The sequence below is a fragment of the Schistocerca piceifrons genome, chromosome 1 (assembly GCF_021461385.2).
Source record: "Schistocerca piceifrons isolate TAMUIC-IGC-003096 chromosome 1, iqSchPice1.1, whole genome shotgun sequence".
In the NCBI taxonomy this organism is placed as follows: domain Eukaryota; kingdom Metazoa; phylum Arthropoda; class Insecta; order Orthoptera; family Acrididae; genus Schistocerca; species Schistocerca piceifrons.
In genome coordinates, this window is record NC_060138.1 from 280,755,809 (window position 1) to 280,776,496 (window position 20,688).

At 38.1% G+C, this 20,688-nt stretch overlaps 1 protein-coding gene across 1 annotated transcript in view; it reads left to right on the forward strand.

The window, feature by feature from the left end:
* LOC124785067 (FACT complex subunit spt16) overlaps positions 1-20,396 on the forward strand; it is a 145,071-nt gene extending 124,675 nt beyond the window's left edge. The window contains 4 exon segments of the mRNA XM_047254149.1: positions 6,397-6,471; positions 15,762-15,806; positions 17,411-17,626; positions 19,746-20,396. Coding sequence (XP_047110105.1) covers positions 6,397-6,471; positions 15,762-15,806; positions 17,411-17,626; positions 19,746-19,752 — 343 coding nt within the window. The 3' untranslated portion in view covers positions 19,753-20,396.
* The last annotated feature ends 292 nt before the right edge of the window (positions 20,397-20,688 follow it).

The window sequence follows — 20,688 nt, forward strand, 5'->3', positions numbered from 1 at the left end:
AGTCTGTGACGCCTAAATACATTGTAGAGGAAATTGCAAACGGACAGGGTCACTTGGTAATTAGGCTACCGCCTTATCACTGTCATCTTAATCCAATTGGATTGGTTTGGAGTGAAGTCAAGGCGTACATTAGAAGTAACAACAAGACTTTTACCATAACAGAAGTGGAAAGACAGTTACGTGAAGGTCTTGCTACTGTAGACACTATCTCATGGAGGAAAAAAGTAGACCATGTTACTAAACTGATAAGAGAAGCATAGACCATAGATGGCATTATAAATGAAAACGAACAGTTAATGATTTCTCTTGATGATGATGATTATGACAAAGACAACAGTTTTGGCACTGATTCCGATGACAGCGAAGGAAAACTGGATGGAATTGCGCCATTGACATTGAGTGTAAATGTATACAGAATTAATTCTTTTTCTCTATGCAATCGGGTAGTCTATGCATGTTTTGTTCTATTTCTTCTTAAGAGTGTGGATAGCATGTTACTTGGTATGCTTAGATTTACATTATTATACAACGTTTTACATGCAGCTATTACTGTAACAGTTTGGAACGACTTTTATAGATATTGTTATTAACTTCGGGTGTTTTTATTTCCCGGTTTAATATACTATCAAACGCTTAGTCTCCGTCGTCGTTCTCTCCACTGTTAGAAAAACGTACTTTGTTGCACTTACATATAAACGTTGATTGTAGCTTATATTTACAAAACGTACTTCGGAGTTGTGGACATGTGCGGTGGCAGCTATTGCAACCTTGCAGTCGCAACCACACGCAAGTTGTCAAGTGACATGTTTCACCGGCATGGGTATGTTGACCAAGTTTAAAATTTATAAATACTGACATAATCTACTCATTAAGAGCTACAATATTACATTAATGGTTTGACACAATAATTCGGATAGTAAGTTTTAAACTGTTTATACATATTCAGGCACACAATTTACTCAGAATATATTTGGCCAGTATTTCAGAATGAGGGCACTTAGCAACTTTCAACAAACATTGCATACAATTTCAACCTTTTCAGAGCTCTTGCTTGTGAAAATCATCACAAGATAATGAAAGGATGAAGGTTTATTCCTTACTAGATGTTGGTTATTCATGTGGTAAAACTTCAGCTTCAAGAACAACTTGTAAAGTATAGTTTTTTGTTACTATCTCTTACTCGCAACAAATTTAGCAGACAGTGTCCACATATACCATTGAAGATACCTGCAAAACATACACTATGTGATCAAAAGTATCTGGACACCCCCAAAAACATACGCTTTTCTTATTAGGTGCATTGTGCTGCCACCTACTGCCACTTACTCCATATTAGCGAGCTCAGTAGTCATTCGACATCGTGAGAGTGCAGAATGGGGCGCTCCACGGATCTCATAGACTTGGAACGGGGTCAGATGATTGGGTTTCACTTGTGTCATACATCTGTATGTGAGATTTCCACACTCCTAAACATCCCTAGATCCACTGTTTCCCATGTGATAGCGATGTGGAAACGTGAAGGGACATGTACTGCGCAAAAGCGTACAGGCCAACCTCGTCTGTTAATTGACAGACACCGCTGACAGTTGAAGAGGGTCGTAATGTGTAATAGGCATACATCTATCCAGACCATCACACAAGAATTCCATACTGCATCAGGATCCACTGCAAGTACTATAACAGTTAGGCGGGAGGTGAGAAAACTTGATTTTCATGGTCAAGTAGCTGCTCATGACATTTTAAGCACCTTCTTGCTTCCCACTGTTGATGAGCAATTCGGGGATGGTGATTGCGATTGGCTTGCACAGAGTCCTGACCTAAATTCTATAGAAGGGATGTTTGGAATGCCAACTTTGTGCCAGGCCTCACCGACCGACATTGATACCTCTCAGTGCAGCACTCCGTGAAGAATGGGCTGCAGTTCCCTAAGATGTGCAACACAAAGTTTAGGAGAAGTTTTTGTTTTCAGAAAAGTTTAAATGGTTAGTAATACCATTTGTCTTCAACAGTAAAGGTTTTGCATGCTTGAACGTCAAATATTTAACACAAGAACCCATTTGTGAAGTAATCAGACATTTGAAGGTGTTTTATACAGGGGAGCTACTTTCTCTAATGAATTGGGGACGGGCTAGTGGTAGTCTATGATTTGTAAAGATTTCCGGTTTGATTTTAATTTCACAATTTTTAATTATTAGTAGCATCTGATAGTTCGACCTATTAATATTTGTACCAGGCAGCTGTTATTAAGTATTTGTTTTGTTATTTGTAAACAATGGCAAATTCAGGAAGCAATGTTACAATATAATGAAAAGGATAGTTGCTACTCACAATATAGTGGAGATGTTGATTCGTAGAAAGACACAACAAAAAGACTGTTGGAAAGTTAGCTTACAGCCAACAATGCCTTTCTAAAAATGCACACACGACCATAGTCTCTGGCAGCTGACTGCTGTGTGTGTGTGTGTGTGTGTGTGTGTGTGTGTGTGTGTGTGTGTGTGTGTTTTGCTGTAATATAGGAGGCCTCCATCATGAGTTTTTTAAATGTGAGGTTTTTGGGAAACATTCACAATTTTGATACACAAAACATTAGTTTTTTTTGCTACTTAGTATAATGATAGGTGTTATCAAGATGATGTGGCAGCGGATCTGGTTAAACTGGAAACTTTTTACAGAAGTTAGGCATTTGACTGAAGTATGTCATTTAAGGTTGCATAGATGGTTTCAGAAGAAGCTGAGCATTCATACACTCTCAGACAATATGCACAATCTTGATTGCATGAGCCTATTATTAAGAATTGCTACATCCATTCACTCAATTAGTAGGGACAGGAAAATTCGTCCTCCCCCCCCCCCCCCCCCTCGATTCAGTGTTGTTGATTTTCTTCAGTTGTTGTTTTCTCTACAATTCAGTGTTGTTTTTGCCCAATTCAGGTCTCTCTCTCTCTCTCTCTCTCTCTCTCTCTCTCTCTCTCTCTCTCTCTCTCTCTCTTTCTTTCTTTCTTTGAGGGCTATATTCATCACTAAAAGTAATTTTCCTATAGTAACGGATCTATCTTTTTTTTCTTTATCTGATGATGCCACATTTCTGGTGCTTTTGCATGACAAACTGTACTAAAAACAATGCATTTTGGAGAGGTCTTTAATGCAAGGCATCAGTTAAAAATATGTCTAATATGTCTAGTTATTGTACACACACACACACACACACACACACACACACACACACACAGAGAGAGAGAGAGAGAGAGAGAGAGAGAGAGAGAGAGAGAGAGAGAGATGACGCTTTTCGCTTTTATATTAAACTTCAAATCATAATATCTTTTTTGTCTGATCTCTAATTTTGATTAAATAAAACCTATACACTAATTCCAATCCCAAAGAAAGCAGGTGTTGACAGATGTGAAAATTACCGAACTATCAGCTTAATAAGTCACAGCTGCAAAATACTAACACGAATTCTTTACAGACGAATGGAAAAACTAGTAGAAGCCAACCTCGGGGAAGATCAGTTTGGATTCCGTAGAAACACTGGAACACGTGAGGCAATACTGACCTTACGACTTATCTTAGAAGAAAGATTAAGGAAAGGCAAACCTACGTTTCTAGCATTTGTAGACTTAGAGAAAGCTTTTGACAATGTTGACTGGAATACTCTCTTTCAAATTCTAAAGGTGGCAGGGGTAAAATACAGGGAGCGAAAGGCTATTTACAATTTGTACAGAAACCAGATGGCAGTTATAAGAGTCGAGGGACATGAAAGGGAAGCAGTGGTTGGGAAGGGAGTAAGACAGGGTTGTAGCCTCTCCCCGATGTTGTTCAATCTGTATATTGAGCAAGCAGTGAAGGAAACAAAAGAAAAATTCGGAGTAGGTATTAAAATTCATGGAGAAGAAATAAAAACTTTGAGGTTCGCCGATGACATTGTAATTCTGTCAGAGACAGCAAAGGACTTGGAAGAGCAGTTGAATGGAATGGACAGTGTCTTGAAAGGAGGATATAAGATGAACATCAACAAAAGCAAAACAAGGATAATGGAATGTAGTCTAATTAAGTCGGGTGATGCTGAGGGAATTAGATTAGGAAATGAGGCACTTAAAGTAGTAAAGGAGTTTTGCTATTTGGGGAGCAAAATAACTGATGATGGTCGAAGTAGAGAGGATATAAAATGTAGGCTGGCAATGGCAAGGAAAGCGTTTCTGAAGAAGAGAAATTTGTTAACATCGAGTATTGATTTAAGTGTCAGGAAGTCATTTCTGAAAGTATTCGTATGGAGTGTAGCCATGTATGGAAGTGAAACATGGACAATAAATAGTTTGGACAAGAAGAGAATAGAAGCTTTCGAAATGTGGTGCTACAGAAGAATGCTGAAGATTAGATGGGTAGATCACATAACTAATGAGGAAATATTGAATAGAATTGGGGAGAAGAGAAGTTTGTGGCACAACGTGACCAGAAGATGGGATCAGTTGGTAGGCCATGTTCTGAGGCATCAAGGGATCACCAATTTAGTATTGGAGGGCAGCGTGGAGGGTAAAAATCGTAGAGGGAGACCAAGAGATGAATACACTGGGCAGATTCAGAGGGATGTGGGTTGCAGTAGGTACTGGGAGATGAAAAAGCTTGCACAGGATAGAGTAGCATGGAGAGCTGCATCAAACCAGTCTCAGGACTGAAGACCACAACAACAACAACAACACTGTGTCAAGTTATGTGTGAAAACGTCATCAAAATTTGTTGTCGTTTTGGAGATTAGGGTACTCAGGCAGACACGACAGTTTTAAGATTTTATTATTAGTATAGATTTTGTGCATTACCTTAGTTCCCACGTTAGTAATGGAAAGCAGTTATTTCCTCAGTAAATGACAAATATACATTTAATTTGAATGTAAGATAGTTTTACAATGCTTGATATATACTGCCTAACAAAAAAAGCGAAGCACCCGGAAGACAAGCTCGCATGTTAATGTAACTCCGTACATGTGCACACCATTGGTGTTGCGTGTGTTAAGAGTTACAGTTCTCTCTGATGGATGGAATGGCCACCAAAGTGCATTAATGTTGTTCAGGTTTATTGCCTGGTAGGCAGGATAGTATGGAAGGTGCATGAACAGCATCGGATATCACTGTGGAGGACACAGAGATGCACGTACTTATATGAGACAGCAGTATCAGTATGACAGAATTTGGAACGTGTCTCCTGTTGTGTTTCCATTTGACCAACTGGTTGAATCATACAATATCCAGATCCGTGGGGTATTCGGGAGTGTTGGTGGCCTGATGTTGGACTACATAGGAACATGAGGGCAGGCGTACCCTACATCAAGGTTCCAGTCAACCATGTCTGATCTCCAGGGAGGATCATTGTATTGTGTGCCAAGCACACCGTGACACTTCGCATCTGTGCCTACCATTATAGAAAAGGTAATGGACTAGCAAATATCTTGGGCAGCTACCATACCATACATAGGCTGCCATTAATGCCACAACACAAACGGCTGCATTTGGAGTGGTGCCACAGATTAATAGTGTCACAAGGCTGCCACAACACCAATGGCTGCATTTGGAGTGGTCCCATGATGGGAAGCATGGACTGCTGATGAATGTTGTCATATTGTGCTTTAGGGATGATTCATGATTCTGCACTACCCCGGATGGCCTTCGTTGATGAGTATGACAACGGTCTGGGGACAGGTTCAGTTTTTCCAATGTTTTTGAGATCCACAGTGGTGGTACTCTTTGTGTCAATGTGTGGTGAGCCATGGGGTATAACTCCTTGTCAAGGCAGGTAGTGATTGAGAGAACTCTGATGGTACAGTGGTATGTCACAGACATCCTGCATTCTTCTCATGTCTTACGTCTATGCAACAGTATCATGGTGCAAATTCAACACAGCAGTGCTCATTAAAGCAGGACACGTCTGTGATGCTGAGGTACTCCTGTGGTCAAAAATATCCCTAAGTTTGCTCGTGGTAGAACATTTGGGTGATCAGTTGAGATGTAAACTCTCTTCCAGTGCCACTATTCAGGATATCGAGGATCATTTACAACAGTTTTGAGTTGGCTTCCTTCAGGAGAGGACACAGCGGCTTTATGGCACCCTTCTCAAAGGAATAGGTGCGTGCATTCGGGCCATAAGTGAGGCAACATCATACTGATATGTGGGCTCATACTTAAAGTTTCTTGTAAATTTCATCGATTTTGAAATCATTAAAATGGCATCACATAGCCTGTAGATGGCGAAGTTTCTTCATTTCATTTCTTTCTTCGTCTGGGTGTTTCGCTTGTTTGGTCAGGCAGTGTATATGATTAAATGATTTTATCATGTATGTCATCTCTTAAGTTAATTTGTACAGCTGGTCTCGATTGCTTAATAAAACATTCGTTTTTTTGTTTTAGGCATTCATCGAAACATAAGAAGCACAGTTCAAACCACAAGGACAACCACAAAAACAAATCTTCAGATAAAAGCAGGTGAGTTAACCCTCCTTGATTCTGATGTTAATATTGAATCCCCAAAATTTACTTTTTTATCTCCTTTATTCATTTAATCAATTTAGATTCTTTCTAATTAAGCTGTTACCACATTTGTTTGCAAATTTGACTTCTTATAGTTTTAGAACAACAAATGTGTCTGATGCCTTAAACATGATGGTCACTAGTATGTCAGTGCCTGACAGATTGAGTAAGGCAATCATTGTGTACACATACTAAACATTTTGTCAACAAATATAGTTGTGCAGGGCTTTGATCTGTTTTGTACATATTTTGTTTCCTTTTATGAATTTGCATTTAATGTGTTGTACATGTAGAAGTTTGTCCAAAGATATGAAGGGTTGTGATTGTTTTCAGGACTTTGATGGAATTATTAGAGCATGAAATATTGCACTGATTGTACAAAGTCCAGCAAAAAGACCTCCCTTATGTCAAAAGGTAGTTACAAACAAACAAAGAGACAGAAAAGTACTTTTATTTTTGAACAGCAAATATTATGCCATTTTGTATTAGTTTGTTTTAAAAATTACGTCCAGTAAGTGGTGTCCTCCATTGTTTACACGTTGACGAAGCCATTCCCATAAGTCGGTGATAGTTCTTCGTGTCATGGGCAGTGGAATGGCAGCCACTTCCTTGGTGATCGCCTTCTTATGTACTTGCAGTGTTGTCAGGCAATGTTTGTACATGGGAGCTTTTAAGTGTCTCCAAAGGAAAAACTCATAAAGTGATTAAACTGGTGACCTTGGGGTCCAGGTGAAGCCTTCTCATGAAGAGAGAAGATATCCCGGAAACAGCTGTTTCAAAATTTCTACAGAATACCGATAGGTGTGACCTGGGGGCTTCGTATTGTTGGAACCAAACTTCTCCCTCTTCATCGTCCCCAGCTAACTAATTTAACTTAAGTCTCTATTGTGCAACAGTAACAAATTGAATTAACCATTACCATTACAATATCTTCTTCAAAGAAATATGGACTCCACACACCTAATTCAGCAACAGTGCACCAAACTGTCACATGATGGCTGTGAAGTGGTGATTGCCCCTGAGAGTTTTCTGCTACCTAGTAGAGGAAATTTTGTTTACTGACAGTATCTGACTAGTGTAAGTGGACCTTGTCAGAAGAAATCTCAACAGCACCTGGTGGATGTTCTGAAGAATTTCGTGACGCATACCTTTGGGAGTTTCAAAATCTCTCTCACTTTGTTATTGAGTAATTATCATTTTGTAGGATTGCATACGAAAATCTCTGTGCAGATGGTCATATCAGACATTCCAGGGCAGTTGCATGTTTAAGCACTAAACACTTTGGAGATTGCTTGATGGACACTATCACATACAACACATTTTCAGACTCAGAATATTAAAAATTAATTTTTTTGAGTTTTCTTATTTTTATTATATTAATAGATGTACATTGAGACAGGAAGTATGAAAACCAAGTGTTACATTAATTGAACACATACAGGATGGTTTCAAATGGAGCCACCATGCATGAATTGTCGTTACATTAGGTGATAAGGAATAACACAGTTCCTTTGTGCTGTTAGGCATAGTACTACTTGACAAGAGAGAACACTTCCATCTGTTTATGCGATGTTCCTTCTTGAGTCATTCTTTGCTCTCTGTCTCTGAAATAACGCAAGACAACACTGATCATTTTTTCCCAAAAATAATCACTATCTTCACTGAACTTGTTCCACTTTCACTGCTACCGTTGATCCAAGTCAGAACCAAAAGAAATCGCTTCCGAAATGCACAGCAGAATTTCCTCTTCCTTTATTCTGCAGAGCAAATCATGAGAAACTGAAAAAACAACAACACAGCTACTCATTTTGCCCTTAGGGATGCAGTGGATTCAAAAGGAACTACCACAATAATTGTGAGAGTAAGTACAGAAATTTAATTTTTATTGGTATGCACAGTGTAAAAATTGGAGCAGGACAATTTAATATACTTAAGGCAATCAACTCAATTGTAAAAAAACACATAGGGCGAAAATTTGTTTCAAAACATATCTTCTCATGCTGAATTAATTGGGTAAATCCATTTTGCTGAACAGAAGCTTTTCTCATACCTTTGTATTTTTGCATTTTGAAAAAAAAAAATAATCGTTTTCAAATCTATACATGGAGTTGTTGATTTTAATGTAATATATTCACAAAAAAGTTTACTCCAAAGATATTTAAAACTGACACATTTCAGCCATGTTGATCGTTTTTTCAAAAAAACTTAAATATTATGACATTTTTAACATATATAAAAACGTCCAAAAAGTGTAGAAACATTTAAACCATTCTGTTTTTATTATACATTGCAAGAATTTAGTGTAAAATAGAATTACTATGACATTATACAATGTTTGGTCTAGTATGAAGGAAAAATAACTAAAAGATGACTTCATTCACTTGAAAATTGTATTCTTTATTTTTAGTGTACATATTACTTCACATAGGCAGTCTGTGTGTGAATAATATGCAATTACATTAAAACAACATGACATTGTAGGCTACACAATCACGTTCGAATCTGTGGTGTCACCGCCAGACACCACACTTGCTAGGTGGTAGCCTTTAAATCGGCCGCGGTCTGGTAGTATACGTTGGACCCGCATGTCGCCACTATCAGCGATTGCAGACCGAGCGCCGCCACACGGCAGGTCTAGAGAGACTTCCTAGCACTCGCCCCAGTTGTACAGCCGACTTTGCTACCGATGGTTCACTGCCTACTTACGTTCTCATTTTCTGAGACGATAGTTTAGCATAGCCTTTAGCTACATCATTTGCTACGACCTAGCAAGGCGCCATATTCAGTTACTATTGATATTGTGAACTTCAAGAGCGACGTTCATCATTAATGGATTAAAGTTAAGTATTCCACCAGCTACGTTCGTTTTTCTAAATTCTAATTTCCTTGTCCTGTTCCAGACCTCACGCCAGCCTGCGTGAGCTAAAATGCGTGCATTTCGGCCTCCTCTAGTAACACGGTGTTGGCTCTCCTGCCAACCACAACAGAATCTAGCTTCTTCTCTTTGATGTTTGGCAAAATCAAGTTTTCACTTTGGCTTGCTGTTATACTACTTCATCCTTTTTTTGCTGATGCTTTTGCTGTTTGATAAGGATATTTGAGCCCTAATTTTGTCATTATTTCTGAAATAACTCTGTGAGAGGCAACATTATATTCACAAACACTGGCAGAAGCTGCTGCTTTTACTCTCATTGCAGAAACATCTCTCTCTTTGGGACACACATTCCATATAATGCTGTGTAAACACTCATTAGCACTTCGTGTTAGACATCAAGGACAACTTATTAGTAGTGATTCATCAGTCAAGCAAGTACAAAAAGGCAGTATTTTATCCAAACAAAATTAATGTATGGTTGTTTGTCTATTAGAAACATGAGATCCAGGCTCTGGTTCTTTTGCCAATGCTGACTGATAAAAACACCATGATGACTCTCCTTTCAGGCAGTGAGAAAGTTGAGAATTTTTATCCATAGAAGTCCAATGATATATTGATTTGTATATTGCATCTTTCATATTCTTTAAGTAATAAATTAGTTGGCATCTTTGTAACTGTAAAATGTCAATCAGACTGAAAACTACGTTATATGTATCTTTATATCACCTTTATTTCTAAATATTGCTTTTTATAATATTCTGTAAGCTTTTTTATCATAGTGTCCTTCAATTGTGACCCGTGTCACCCACTGTAACTTTTTTTCTTCTTCCACAATTTGTATTATACATGGTAAGGCCCTGCACAAAGTATGACTTTCAAATGTATCCTGTCCAAATTTTGCGATATAAATATTGAAAATAAAAGTTTGCGAAGTAAATATGTGTACACTTTTGTGTATATACAAGAAATTTTTTTGTAGACCAGAGGATCCCGAATGATTCACAGTACATTGATTGGCGTCCCCTTCCAATCAAAAATTAAATTCGATTGAATCTTCACCTAACTGAGTTGTAGAAGCCATGCAAGTGTGACAAAACTTTGGTACAATATCAGAATTGATAATATGTCCTGTGAATAAATCAACAAGCTGTCAAAACCAACATTTTTTTGGAAACCCCTAGTTGGCTATGAACCATTGTTAACTGGCATCCGAATCCATTTTGTCATCTAAACTTTTGCAGTATTATATCATTGTTGGCGATATTAACATCACTAAGCCCACAATCAGAATCCATGTGTCAATTGTCCTCACAATCTTTACCAATAAGCTCATCATCTGAATCCAATTTTGCATTTTCCTCAAGATTTATGAATAAGCTCATTCTCAAAATGCAATGTTAAATCTTCATCAGTGTCAGTTTCAATAAGCTTGCCATGAAGTTCTGACCCTTCATATGTATTTTTTACTATTATGCAACAGTAATAAAAAATGACTTTTATAGGTTATCAACAGCAATTTCTGTATGTTGCACATGTTCTTGAAAAGTATCACAGGAGAAAAATTGCATATTCATAATCATCACAAAATGTTGAATGCTCATATATCCTCTTCCTGCATATATAAATGCTAAGCACAGACTCATATTTACATCAAAAGAAACTTTGCTTGTATTTTGTTTGAAGCATCATCTTGATGTACAAAAATGTGATTTGGAAGATTCATTTCCACTGAAATCGCGCGTTGTATCCAACTCAAAATTCAAGGTACTTTGGTTGTTATTAGGGAACCTCATTTTTGATCATGATGATGATAACAATGAAAAGCCTATTAAGATTCATCTGTCTTTCCTTCATTGTTTTTTTTTTTTTTTTCATCACTAATACTAGCAACATTGTGTTTCTCAATGCTATTCCTAGCAATATTCTCAAATTGCATTTGTTTTTGTATGTTTTTCTCATACAATATATTTGTTATTGATACTTTCACTACTGTCACTGACACTTTCATTTTCTTCACCTTTCACATTTTTCCTCTCTTCTTCACTATCTCACAACGATTCACCGATTGTCTCTTATATTGAGACATGTTTGATACTATTAGTTGCTTGTATTTCAAGTATTAAAGAATGTGCCAGAGAGTGATGAGGTAGTGCACGCGAATACTCACCCTCCACTGCAGAGAGCACATTCTCATGTCTGCTACATCCACATGGGTGGGTCACCAGCCAAGGGTATAGCTGGCCAGGCGGAATAACACTGGGTCTTTTATAGCAGCCAGGTGTCGTGTTCTCAGTAATTGCCAGACTTCCGCATCCCTTTAAGAGATGGTAGACGGACGTTTAGGACGTTGACTGCTAGAGTTTATGCATGTATCATGATATGAATAAAGTTATGTAAAGTAACTGGACTGTGAAACTTCCTGGCAGATTAAAACTGTGTGCGCAACCGAGACTCGAACTCGGGTCCTTTGCCTTTCACGGGCAAGTGCTCTACCATTTCTACTTGCCCGCGAAAGGCAAAGGACCCGAGTTCGAGTCTCGGTCGGGCACACAGTTTTAATCTGCCAGGAAGATTCATATCAGCGCACACTCCGCTGCAGAGTGAAAATCTCATTCTGGTAACTGGACTGTGTTCCAATGTTGATCACCCACCTGCTCACCCTAAGAACCTCACACCCCATCACAATGCATCCTGGACCACAAATCTTTATAAATATTTATTGAGTCCACCACAAATGTAAATCTGCATGTCTGGCAATTGCAAGAAAAATGTACGTGTAGATTAGGCACATAAACATACATGATTACTTATTTCATACAGATTGTGCACATATGCAGGCATTTATTTAATGTTTCAATTAAATTTTTGCATTGTCCATATCCGTTTAGTGATAGGAACCTAACTGTACTAATTTCAACTTCTTTGGAAAAAATCAAAATGACGGCAATAAAAACATACTACTTCTCCATCAATTTTAAACATATTTGGCTCAAACTTTTTTTGTGAATACATTCCATGATAAACTATGATTCCATGCATGGGTTTGAAAAAACAGTGATTGTTTCAAGACTCAAAAATCCAAAGATATGAAAAAAATTTTGGTTTAGCAAATTGGATTTACCCAGTTAATTCACATGCTAAGATATCTAATGACACTCATTTTTCAGTCTCATGTGAAATTTTTTTTACAATCGGTTTGAAATTTCATCAGTACCCATCTTAACCCATGTGCAAAACATGGCTTGTAGAGACAAATTCAATCACAGTTCGAAGACAAAGACATTCATGCACTGCATAAAAAAAATGTCTGTTACATATGTTCGTGTACCTGCTAAGATTCAGAATTTATAGAGTTGGTCAAGCTGCAGCTGCTACAGGGCTACATCCACTGTGGATGTAAACGGTGGCTACTATGTACCTATGGTTTGTATGCCACAAAATGATAAAATCCTAGGTGGCTTCAAACGGAACCACAACATCTGAAAGGGTTAAAGTTTGAGGTCGGTCAGTAGATTTCCTTGTCAGTGGAGAACCTGATGCTCTAAAATGTGATCCTCAGAATTGAATAGTTTTTCTATCAGGGACAAAATCATGTCGTTCAAGTTTGAACCAAATGCGGAACGCTCGCTGAGGAGTAATTACAGAACCACAATTACGAATATACTCCTCCACAATGGTGGCATGTATACTATTGTTACTTTGTGGAACCATCTAATGAGCTCTTATGACTGGGAAATGGCGACCCATGTTATTGACGAGGTAGTGTTTCTTGTATAAAGCAAACAGCATTGCAGTTGTGACATGTCGTAAGTTGGTTAGACCGTCAGGACCATGGAGAACAGGTATATGGAGCATAAATGTGATACAGGCTTATAACAGGCAAGCAGATCTTCTATTGAATAACATTGCCTTGGCAGAAGTTGTTCTATCAAATATAACAACACAGAGATACTACTAGCCTGTTCTTCCAGCTATTTGAATAGTGTTATTAAGGAAGCAGTTGAGATTAAATTAGCATGTGAGCTCTGAAATAGATGGGGAGGCTTATGCTTGGAATCTTGCTCCCTCCCTAGTCAAAGAACAGCAGGGCAGAGTTAATGCTACTTGCTTATCCATTGACAATTCATACTTCCCATACACAACACTCTTCACATTGCATTTATGCCTTCAAGTTGACAGACTGTGCACTGGGCTGTAATCTTGCAATTTGTTTGATGCCGAGTGAAGCTAAAGTTTCACAATGTTAGTGCTGTTAATACTGTCAATCCGTGGCTTATCATCAGACAGTCTTTTAGGCAGTGGGAACATGAACCTCTAGGTAGTACCAAATGGTATCAGTCACATGCTGAACTCGGGTCTAGAGGTGTTAGCTTGTTCATTGCTTTATTTTTGGCATACAATACTCCCATCTTCCCCAGGAGCCTCAAGATATTTATGTTGCTCCTAATCTCTTCTACAGTTGGTGGTTCTGATCGTGGATTGGGTTCCTTCTGATTATAGTTGAGCGTCTTTGATGGTGCTCCAGAGAGAATTTTTCAAAACAATAAAAACAAGAGTTAAAAAATTTAGGAAGTTGAAATACAAAATTATTGTGGGTTAGAAATTTCGCAATTTTTTGTTTTGTAGGGACTGAGAGTCTGGAGAGCCACATTATCCCTCAGTATTGTAGTCATACTTCTATATCTACATCCACATCCATACTCCGCAAGCCACCTGATGGTGTGTGGCGGAGGGTACCTTGAGTACTTCTATCGGTTTTCTCTTCTATTCCAGTCTCGTATTGTTCGTGGAAAGAAAGATTGTCAGTATGCCTCTGTGTGGGCTCTAATCTCTTTGATTTTATCCTTATGGTCTCTTCGCGAGATATACGTAGGAGGGAGCGATATACTGCTTTGACTCCTCGGTGAAGGTATGTTCTCGAAACTTCTACAAAAGCCCATACTGAGCATCTCTTGCAGTGTCTTCCACTGGAGTTTATCATCTCCATAACGCTTTCGCAATTACTAAATTATCCTGTAACGAAGCACACTGCATTCCGTTGGATCTTCTCTATCTCTTCTATCAACCATATCTGGTACAGATCCCACACCGGTGAGCAGTATTCAAGCAGTGGGTGAACAAGTGTACTGTAACCTACTTCCTTTGTTTTTGGACTGCATTCCTTTGCTGTATTTTTGTCATTGCTGAACTCTTACCAACCAACCTTCCATCTTCAGCATCTATATTAATCATCTCTACAGGCTCATTATCAATAACTGGGAATTAGGCATTGCCAGCGTTATGTGTTGATACCTGTTTTCAAGTTCATTAATATTATTTGCTGAGTTTGAAATGTTATCTGCTACTGCCGTCATCTTCAGGATTCAGCAAATGATTCATTAATCACTTTGGGATGTTGTGTTGAAATGTTATCCACGCTCCAGCTGTGCTGTATGTAGCTTGCTTGATATTGATGGCCAATACATCTTCTTGCAAAGGAGGCGTTATCTTAATTAAGTTCTTCAGTTCTTGAAGGAGCGGTTCCCAATGTCTTAAACCATTGACTGAAATAGGGTTGCAACAGTTCTTCAGTTCTTGAAGGAGCGGTTCCCAATGTCTTAAACCATTGACTGAAATAGGCTTGCAACACTGGCTAGGAGAAACTTTGCAATTATTTACGGAGTTTCCAATGCTTGAGATGGATTATTGTCCAGTAAGAGAAGAGCAGTCATTGATCACTCTATAAACACAAATTATTGTTCAGATTTCAGGACAGATAGAGCATGAAATCAACCAGTTACAAAACAGATAAACACCCACCTGCTTCAATCATGTTTGAAGTGGTTAGGAAGAATTTTGGGAACATTGTGTGTGCGGTTGGGCGTGGGCATGGGCATGTGCGGGTGCGCATAGGTGTGGGTGTGGGTGGGCGGGTGTGGATGTGTGGGTGCTCGTGGGCACCCTAACCTTGAAAAACAAGGTGTTCCGCGTGGTGAAACAAGCAATGACGTGAACATATTTCACATGGAGGATAGGGCAGAGCAGGGTAGGCTATGCCTGTACTTTCTTAGATTTTCCTCCCCATACAGTCAGATCAGTTTCTTTACAGAATTTGCAGGCTTGTGTGAATGTGGGCATGTGTCTGTATTCAATTGTTAAATGCTGCAGTGTCATTGAAGTGATCTTATGTTTTCACAAGTAGACAAGCAGATCAGATAGGGTAACTGTGTATGGAATTTGGGTTCATTCAGGGAATTTGTTACATATGAAGTCACTTTAAATGTCAGAAAAATTTCATTAATAGTAGTAAAACTTTTTTGAGATGTATTTGGTTTTCAGTGAAAGCTGTCAAAATCATGGAACTAATATTTCTTATTTTTTATGCAATTAGGAAGCTGCATGGGAATAAGAAAGCCTCAGCTTCTTCAAAACACAGGTACTTTTGTAGGCTTGTGTGAATCCACACAGACACGCATTGTAGTTGTTGTAGATGTGCTAACTTCTGAATGGTATGCTCATTTTACCAAACGCTGAACCATTTGCATGACCATGAAGAGCACGTCTGTTTTTTCTGTTTTAATTGGTTGTAGTTTAAAATGGAAAAAAAAATCTTTTCCTGCTGCTGAAGTTGTTAAAATAGTGATGTTCTATCGTATGACATTATGGCAACCAAATTAAATAATGTATCCTGCAAAATAATGATCCCAGCTCAGCTTATTGAAGTTTAGTTCCTCAGTTTGTTATTGCTTAGCTTATCATCATACTGTTGGATAGTGTTGGTGCACATATGTTTTCACTTGATAAAATAGGCAAGCAACCAAGAAAAAAGAAAACTTTTTACTCTGTACAAAGAGAGAAACTGGCATAATACAGACCATTTGGAATCGTCTTGCTGGTGCATGACATGAAAGAATATCCAAGAAATGCAAGTGCAGTTGACGAGTAATACTAATAATAGTAACAAGCCCAGTTTAAAAATGACCTGTTTTTCGTTTGCTGTAGCATATTTACCAGTGATGCTTTGCAACCATGTGTCAGGTTCAGGTACCATCTTTCTGCAGTTGGGGGCAATCTCCAAGTGTTTGTGTTGTTATGAAGTTAAGTGGTACATTCCAGCACAATTTTGAGCACCATGCCCATAAATAATGCTGCTGCCAAAATGGTTTTCTGTGGCCATTATTATAGAAGAATATGTCACACACATGGATGAAGAGCTCTACAAAATTAGTCACTAGTTGTTACTTTTAAACTTTCAAAAAGACATTTATGTTTATTCTAAATACATTATTTCTATGAGGAAAGACTTAAAGAGTCCAGTCTGTGTAGAATGAGTGTGCATGGGATTAGTTAATCTGTTTCTAATGTGATTCACTGATTGAGAACTCGCAAACGTATTCATGTGCTCGTGCCCTTCATTTCATAGTATTAAAGAAATTTTACTTCCCTAATATCATTAAACTACTTATTGACTGCATAGAAGTTTGTTAAAATCTGTCAAAAGCACTAAGAAAGCCTTAACAGTATTCATTACATTAACCAAAGTGCCCTTGCATGAACACTAGAAATTTAGCAATGGTTTACTCCAAAAACAGTACTGTTTGTTGGGGCAGTATATTGTCCATTAGGTTAGGTGCTTACATTAGAGTTTGTGTTGTTTTCTGTAGAATGTGTAAAATGTTGTTGAAGAATACTGCAGTGATTTCATCATGGTCATCAACGTTAAGAGGTCTCCGCAGCTAATTTTTCCATCATTGCATGAAACATCTCTCTGTATGGGCATATGAGGGGGGAGATTGTTAGTAAATTTCTTTTGTGAACCGACTTGGTAATAGTGTGAGCTGTAATTGATGATGATTGGCATTATAATATATTGTTTTAAATGTATGATATGTGTACAGCAATTTAAATTGTGCTAGTCTGGTAAGCTAATGTACTCATAAACATGTCTAGCTTTTGCTGTTGAACTTCTGTTGGTGTACTAAATATTTTCTGTTTGTCACACTTTTCAAGCTATATTACAGTTATTTTTGCACATTTCAGCCCATCTAAAAACAAACACAGTGACAAACATAGTGACAAGCACAAGTCTTCAGACTCTAAGCACAAGTCATCATCAGACTCTAAGCATAAGTCGTCATCTGATTCTAAACACAAGTCATCGTCTTCTGATTCTAAGCATAAATCCTCATCAGACTCCAAAGACAAAAAGCGACCTCGAGATGACAGTGGTAGTCGTGATCACTCGAGCAAGAAGAAGTGAGTATCTTTTGATAAGTTGTGTTGCATTTGTCCAATAAGTTGGGTTACTTATTTATATTACTATGTATGTACTAAACAGAAAAGTTATTTGATGGTGTAAACTGTTGTTGTACTATTCTGTACAAAGCTAATTGCAAAAACAACTGTCATGGTTAGGATTCAGAAGCTTTTCAGTTTTATTTTTGTGTATTGGTAAATTTAATGAATTATATATGTGTCACTTATTTACTTCAAATTGAATTTATATGAATAATGAGCATCAAGTGGGCTTACACTGTTACCCATGTCCCTTTTCTCTCTGTCTGGTCCTAAAGTGACATCACTAAGGCAACCCTGAGGGAGGGTTTTGACCAAATTAGTGTGAGCTTAAGGCTGCAGTTGGGAAAGGAGACACATGAAAGAAATCTAAAATTTCTAATATTAATAATAAATCCATAAATTTTGGGATCCCTAGGCTGATTGGTGTTGGTCTCAGTCACATTTTTCACCTAGAACATTGGGGTAGATTGAATACTTAAAAACACTAAACAGCCCTCAATATTGAATTTGTAATTTTCGGTGGCGCGAGTGTGATTCATTGAAGTCCTGACGTCATTTGTGTCCAAGGATTGGGGAAAAGAACAAATACACTGATGAGCCAAAACACTGTGACTGCCTGCCTAATAGCTTGTTTGCCCATCTTTGAAATGAAATGCATTACTTATTCTGTGTATCACGGATTCAACAGTTTGTTGGTGCATTAAATGTCTACACACAAGTCATGTAATTGGTGTAAATAATGGGCCGCTGATTTCCACACATGATGATGGTGCACGGTAGCAGTGCAGATGGGTTCGATAGGATTTGGTCACTGACATATCAATGTGGGTTCATTATAAAGCTCCTCAAACCACTGTAGCACAGTTCTGGCTCTGAGACACGGACAATTATACTGCTGAAAGATGAATTCGCTGTTGGGGAAGGCATCAAGCATGATGCGATGAAGTTGGTTCACAGCTGTCAGTGTGCCTTCAATTACTAACACAGGTCCCTTGCAAGTGCAGAAGAATGACTTCGATAGCATAATACTGCTGCCATCAGCCTGCGTTCATGGCGCGCTGCACGTTTTGAGCCATCATTCATCTCAATGATGGCAACCATCGACCTGGTGTAGCAAAAATGTGATTCAACCAAAGAGCTGACACATTTCCATTGATGATGATGTTGGGTCAACATGTGAACATGCAGGGGTGGTCTGCTGCGGAGCTCCGTGTTCAACCATGTACGATGAAAGGTATACTCTGAAACACTTGTGCATGCACCGGCTTTATGTTCTTTCAGCAGAGATGCCATAGATAACCATATATCCTAGTTTACAGAGCACACAAGCCTCTAAACCCCATGTTCCGTGAAATGTCTTGGACATCCAACCATTTAGCGCCTAGTGGTAGTTCCACTGTCGTCCTACCTCTTTTCATAGATGCTCACAACAGTAGCATGCGAACATTTGACCGGCTTTGCCATTTGTCAAGCTACTCGTTCACAGGTTTTGTAATAATAATCTGTCCTTTGACAAAGTTGCTTATCTCAGTGGATTTCCCCATTTACAGCTCATATCTTCGCTAGGACGATCCCCATCAGTGTCTACCGTGCATATGTACTTTTCATAGCATTTCACGTGCCTGCAACATCACCATGCGGCTTCCAGCCTCACAGCAGACAGGGGCCATAATCTTTTGGCTTATCAGTGTAGATCTCTGGACAACCTAGAGAAAGGAAGGAAGGAAACATCTAAGAAATATCTTTTCCTCGCTTCCGTATAATGAAAAATCAGTATAAATAGTTGTAAGATAGTATTTGTGAGTGCAGAAGTAGCCATTTACATTGTGTATTGTAAGCTTCAGAATTTATTCAAAAAGTAAATATCTATTGCATTTCATACACGGATTATGACTGTAGCCATTATGGTACATTGGAGCAACATGCTTTTCTTCTTCTGAATCTTTGCCTTCACAGAGCAAGATGAAGAATATAAATTGAACTCATTTGCTGTATGGTGTCCTTAAGTATACCATAAAAGCATTGCAAAAAATGGAAAATGTCTCATTCTACTGTGTTCTGTTTTCATATGTTGCAGGAAATGAACAATAAATTCGACATGAAGAGCAGTTCCAGTATTGTTCAGCATTCCATTGTCATCTCACCGTGTGTATATGGACAAGATGGGATACCTAGGAAGAGACATCACCGCCTTGTTAGCCGCCTTTGTGAAATAAATTCGTACAAACTACAAAACACAGTTCTGCAGAATGCTGTGAAAGAAATTTATTTCAGTGTTAGGGTGCTAAGGCAAACTGAAAATGTGAATGAAATACAGTGTTGTTTGATTTATTTTGATGTGAAGAAACAAAAAAAAGAAATGAGTATTTTGTATTGCAACTGAGAAACTAGTACAACAACCTGTTCTACCATTCATTACTTAAGTTGAGAGTTGGTGAGAACTTGTTTTATATTGTTTGACTGTGGGCAGTGCTCTACATTTAGGCATATTGTCTCTTTTTTATATTTGTCAGGCTTACATGTGGCATCACAGTCAAGACAAGAGAACTGAAATTTTTAGTAAGTTATCTGCCCCTCCACTTTCATGTGTTTAGCTATTGCAGTAGACCCACTGTGATAAAATGTGTAAATTTCTAGGGTGAAGCACTCAAAACTTGTTCTATTTTAATGTTAGTGACATTTTTATCTGTGTCTGCTATTGACTCAAATAAATTTCTTTTTGTATGTACAATTTTTTTATCATTGAAGAAATACTTGTTAGTGAACTTCAGTTGTTCATTTTGTTCTAATTTTGAGAAATTGGATTAATTTAACAAGTCATATGACAGAGGATAAATGTTCCCTTTGAACTTTTTTTTGTACACTCCTACTTCACTGACATCAAATCCTGTAAGCATGAAGAAAATCAATGTAATGTTGTAATTTTATTTGAGGGAAATGAATTAATTTGAAATTTAGTAATTGTTCATAAGAGGATCGTTTACTATGATATAGAGTTCATCAGCTCAGCACTGGGAAAT